At 50.5% G+C, this 5,212-nt stretch overlaps 1 protein-coding gene across 2 annotated transcripts; it reads right to left on the bottom strand.

Annotated features, from left to right (window-relative positions):
• Nucleotides 1-283: 283 nt before the first annotated feature.
• LOC119363324 (heat stress transcription factor A-3-like) lies at nucleotides 284-3,760 on the bottom strand. Of its 2 annotated transcripts, XM_037628665.1 has the most exons (3): nucleotides 2,922-3,760; nucleotides 1,134-1,790; nucleotides 874-1,038 (listed from the first exon to the last, which is right to left on the bottom strand). In XM_037628665.1, the coding sequence occupies exons 1-3, from the start codon at nucleotides 3,333-3,335 to the stop codon at nucleotides 1,000-1,002; spliced, it is 1,110 nt and encodes a 369-aa protein (XP_037484562.1). In that variant the 5' UTR covers nucleotides 3,336-3,760; the 3' UTR covers nucleotides 874-999. The 2 variants fall into 2 exon arrangements, with proteins under 2 accessions (XP_037484560.1, XP_037484562.1); XM_037628663.1 differs by having other exon boundaries at nucleotides 284-1,790.
• Nucleotides 3,761-5,212: the final 1,452 nt, after the last annotated feature.

Raw genomic sequence — 5,212 nt, forward strand, 5'->3', positions numbered from 1 at the left:
TATATTGAAATGGAACCGGGCAGAAGCCCCTTTTCTCTAAAAAAAAGTTTATTTTAGCTTTAAATGTTGTAGGTAATCTGGGTTGTCCAGCTTGCCACATGAAACAGTCAATACTGTGGCAACAACTGTATAACCCTTCCCCTTTGTACAACCCCATGTATGAACAATTCCATATCCATACTACTTACATGTCTAGAATTATGGACCCTTGAGCAGTGATATGTGTTCAACTTGCTTAATGGCTGCTTGTGAGTTTTTGTTTCCCTACTTTTGGACTTGTGAATTCAGCCAACAGTACAATGCCTGATTGCCCACATCAATGCCAAAAACTTACATGGATCGGCAAAGTGCACGTATGCTTCTAGTGGTACAACAATAGTTGGGAAACACGACGATTGGCCGGAGCACTTGCTCCGAGCAAATTACACAATGATATTTTTCCATTCAAAAACAGTAGGGTGAATGAATGGAAAACAAAAACAAAGCAAATGACATGATAATATTTTCCATTCAAAAACAGTAGGGTGAATGAATGGAAAACAAAAACAAACCGCTAGTTACTAGTACCACCACTACTACTAATTCTTAGTGCCATAGTGAGCATATCCTAAATATCAAATAACTATGGCACTTCTCACAGCTAAGTATGGTTATTAAGATAGGTGGATCGAGCATCAGACCTACTCCTCCCCCGCTTCGCAATTGATCTATGGCTTCATGTTTCCTCTCTGTTGCTCAAGAGCAGGGTCGCCGATAACACACTTGTCCAGGTGCAGATCTCCATCATCCAGTGCCTCCAAATCGAGTTCCCAGAATCTCTCAGGCTTGTCGGGAATCTCCATTAGATAGGGATCACTAACATAGGCTTGTTGACTGGTGCCGCTGCAAGAACTCTGAAAAAAAGTATCGGCGCCCCAAATTTGCTCACCATCGGCATCCATCAGTTTGCAGACGTTGCCCGGTAATGACACGAGGCAGTTGGCTTGAGACGATGTGCCATCAGTTCCTCCTGAACACATGACATTCTTCCCCTTGGACCTGCCAAACGTGGAGTCTTGGCAATGAGCAGCAGCAGAAACTGGAGGAATTTCAAGCAGCTCAGCCCCGGTTCCGAAATCTTGTTGGTCAAATACCTGAACCAAAGCCCCGATGTCCTCTGATGCCTCGACTCCGTCCAGACCAAAGCTACCCGGCAGCATGCCATCACTAAGGTCCGTGTCTTCCAGGAGAAAACTCTGCAGGTCTGCAATGGCGTCGTGCGCAACTGGATGCGCAGGGGAACATGTACTCTCTGCGGTGCGCGGCAAGCTGGAGTCGCCCGAGTCTCTGCTGCCATGCGGTACATGCTTCAGGAACTTCCTCTTCACTCTGGAGGAATCGATCCCGTCCCTTCTCCCCCTGTGCATCTTGAGTTGCCTCAGGAAATCCGGGTTCTGAAGGAGCTTGGCCAAGAAGGAGACCACCTGCTTCTGCCGATCCTCCGCGCTCTCCAGCCTCTGGTTCAGCGCGTTCATATGCTCGATCGTCTGATTGTGCTCCTCCTTCAGCCTGGCCACCTCCTGTAGCAACGCGTTCTTCTCTCTTCTCAGGGAGCGCAGTTCAGGGTCCAGAGTGGACTCACCACAAGAACTAGACTGTATCTTCCTGAAGATAGATGAACCAGGCTGAGGGCTGCTTTGTTGCGTCGGCGAGGACCGGCGCCTGACAATCGTCTTCAACAAATGTTTGCTGCCCCGCAGAAATCCCTCGTGAGCAAACTCCCATCTATCAGCATGAACCTTGCGAAAACCCTGATAAATATGAAAAAGATGTTAAAAACTAACAATGAGGTCACTGAATGACCAGTACAAGAAGGTGAAACTGAATACAACAGTACAATCATAAACTCAGTCAAAATGTCAAGTTCAGTGATATTTTTAGTGTCACTCAAGACTAAAACCTATTAAGATACTAGTAGTAGTTGCCACCTACTCCCTCCGTTCCAAAATAGATGACCCATTGGGTCATCTATTTTGGAACGGAGGGAGTATAACTGAACCTCTAACTGAACAAATACTGAGCCAAATTGCTCCATACTGGCAACATCACCCCCTTCCCATCCTTGTACAACACAGGAAGAAAACTGAACGGTGTTACCCGCCAGAAAAAATCTTCAGTGAACTTAAAACAAAATCTGCAGTAGATGCACTATGGTATCTGTAGTTTTGAAATACACGGTGCTAAAGTCTGAGAAATATGGCAATATGAAGAAGTGATAAATTACAAGGAGTAGAGCTGCACCAGGCCAAACCTGCGAAGGAGGCAGGGTGAGGAGTTGAGAAGAATGCATGGCCACGCAGAGCAGCAGAAAACCAACAAAATATGCTGCCGCGTTTTTCTCTCTATTGGATAGAAAGAATTTGCAGTATGGGCAAATACAGAACAAAATATGCTGCCGCGTTTTTTTCTCTATTGGATAGAAGGAATTTGCAGTATGGGCAAATACAGATGCGTATACACATTTGGATTGCGAAGCTTACCTTTGAGCGCGAGCAGCGTCGCATCCCAGCAAATGGTTAAGCTTGCCATCACAGGATCAACTCCTCAGGAATCAGGATAATTTCAGTGATCAAGATAATCCAGTTCTTTCGGGAAAGGCAAAATTGGCATTACAGACCACAATTCCGCTCACAAAAGAAACGCCAAATTGGCATTATAGACCACAACTCCGCTCACAAAATAAAAGGGAAGTACATAGAAATATATACGCAGCAGATTTGAGCAGAGTACAGCAGCAGAAACCAGAAGGAACAAAAAGAAAAACAGAGCATCTGAAACAGAGTGCCAGATACGGATAATCCAGCGACGGCGGCATGAATAATCCAGCGACGGATTGCAAAGGAAAGGAAAAACAGAGGACTGGGCAGTGATATGATACGCACATAAGTGTTGAGCTGCCTGACGAAGCTGGAGAAGTTGTTGTGCTTGAAGTTGTGCGGGAGCACGTCGCGGGCGAAGGCGGAAGGATTCCACACGACGAAGCTGTTGCCGGCGGGGCCCCAGGAGATGACCCCATCCAGCTGCGGCTCGCTGACGAGATCGTACGTCTTGGACAGGAACGGCGGCAGCTGCGGCCCCTGCAGCAGCGCCTCCAGGAGCCGCGGCGGCTCGCAGGGCACCACCAGCGCGGGCGGCGGCGGGATCAGGTGATGGTCTAACGCGGCGTAGTGGCCCGCAGGATGCTGCTGCAGCATCTCGAGCTTGGGCTCGAGCAGCAGCGCGGCGTCCATGGAGGCGGAGGCGGAGGCGGTGACTGCGGCGGGCGTTGTATTGGTGCCGGTGTGCGTGTGTTCCATGCGCCGCGCGGTCGCGGGTGGCCGGAATGGGCGGTGCGGGGCGAGGCCAAGCGGCGCGGCGCGGTGTTTATAGGCTTCGGTCCGGGTGAAACCGACATACTGTTGACGGCGACGGGCACGCCGCGTTGCAGCTGCAGTTGCAGAAGCGGGTAAGGCGTGCCGTGCCCCTGCGTGACGTTTGAGCGCCGCCCCTGGCCGCAGTCGGCAGGCGCGGGGACACTTGGCGGCGCGGCGGATCGCGGCGGCTCTGGCCCACGCAGGCCAAGGCGGTGCCGGAAATATCTGCGATTCCGGGGGTGGAAAGGAAAGGAAAGTGCAGCCAGCAGAGGCCAGGCCAGGCGCGGGCTTTTTGCTTGGTGGCGAAGAGAGCAGGAGATATTTTACCTCTCTTCTCCCGTCACGTGGTGGAGTGGGAGTGACGTGGTGGAGTGAGCGGGCCGATGGTCTGATGGCGCGAGAGCGGGATGTGTGCGGATGATCGGTCGATTTAGGTTGATGGTCTGAGGAGCAGCGGAAGGAAACGGGGACGGTCGTAGCGCGACGGCGCGCGTGCGGTATCCACCGTCCCCACGCCGCCGAGGGAAACAAGTGTTTAGCGGTATTAGTTACTTTTTCTAGAACACGCATGCTCCTTCCCCGTCTATTCGGTAAGATTGGAAAGAGTTCGGTTGATTTTACGACATGAAAAACGCTAGGGGAGCGAACCGCGCGGTACTCATCAGATGTTTAGGTTTTCTTGTGGTGGAACGAGTGCATCAGGGTTTAAGTTTTTGACTTAACACGCATGCTTGTATTTTTTCTGCGATGTTCGTGTAGTGGGAGCATGTGTTTCGTCAACTACAACGTATTTATGATGACTTCGTCAATTTCAAGATGTTATGTCGGTTCAGTATCTTACAGACGCTCATAAAGATAGAATGTACGTGTGTGCCTAAGAGTAAGTGTTCATAAATGTATGTGAGCATTTGTTATTGTACAGTCTTTAAAAAGAATTGGGGGAATATTTGGCACGAACGTAACTGGCAAGTGGCAAAATGTATCGCTCCGTCTACAGACATATATAGCTAATCCCGCCCCTCAAACGTCCACGGATGCGCTCGGGTGTGTCCGCAAACAGTGACCGGTTACCTCTCAAATTTTCGATTTCACAACCGGGTATATCGTTTAGCAAACCCTAAACCCTTACAACCACACGCATCATAAACTAACTCTACGATCATCCATCGAACAACCAAAAATTGGCATGTTCTACATACATAGTAAGATATGGATAAAGATCATCCACGCTTGACCCTGTCCTTGGCGTCGTTGATGCAGAAGTAGTGCTCAAACACGCAAAACGATCAAGTCGGATCTGCTCATCGATGGAGTTGTCCGGCCCATCACTGTCCTCCTTCTCTTGGTTGGGGGGGGGGGGTAGTCTGGCCATGGCAACGGGCCGCTCAGCTTTGCTCTCGGGGCGAGGGCGTGCTTGTTCCTCCTATGTCGCTTCTAGAGGATGCGGGCACAGACAATTTTCTCGTCCAAGGCAGTGCATGACGCCGCATCCGTCGCTTTCGCCTCCAACATGTCGGCAGTGAGAATGGCCTCAGCCTCCCGCATCCTCTGCTTTGCACGGCGGGCACAACGGTCTCTGCAACAATCATACTCTCCCGCTGAGGGAGTCCCGGATTAGGGGGTCCTCGGACAGCCGGACTATATGCTTATGCCTAACTGTTGGACTGTGAAGATACAAGATTGAAGACTTCACCCCGTGTCCGGGTGGGACTCTCCTTGGCGTGGAAGGCAAGCTTGGCATATGTAGATTCCCTTCTCTGTAACCGACTCTGTGTAACCCTAGCCCCCTCCGGTGTCTATATAAACCGGAGGGTTTAGTC

Source organism: Triticum dicoccoides, chromosome 2B, assembly GCF_002162155.2.
Source record: "Triticum dicoccoides isolate Atlit2015 ecotype Zavitan chromosome 2B, WEW_v2.0, whole genome shotgun sequence".
In the NCBI taxonomy this organism is placed as follows: domain Eukaryota; kingdom Viridiplantae; phylum Streptophyta; class Magnoliopsida; order Poales; family Poaceae; genus Triticum; species Triticum dicoccoides.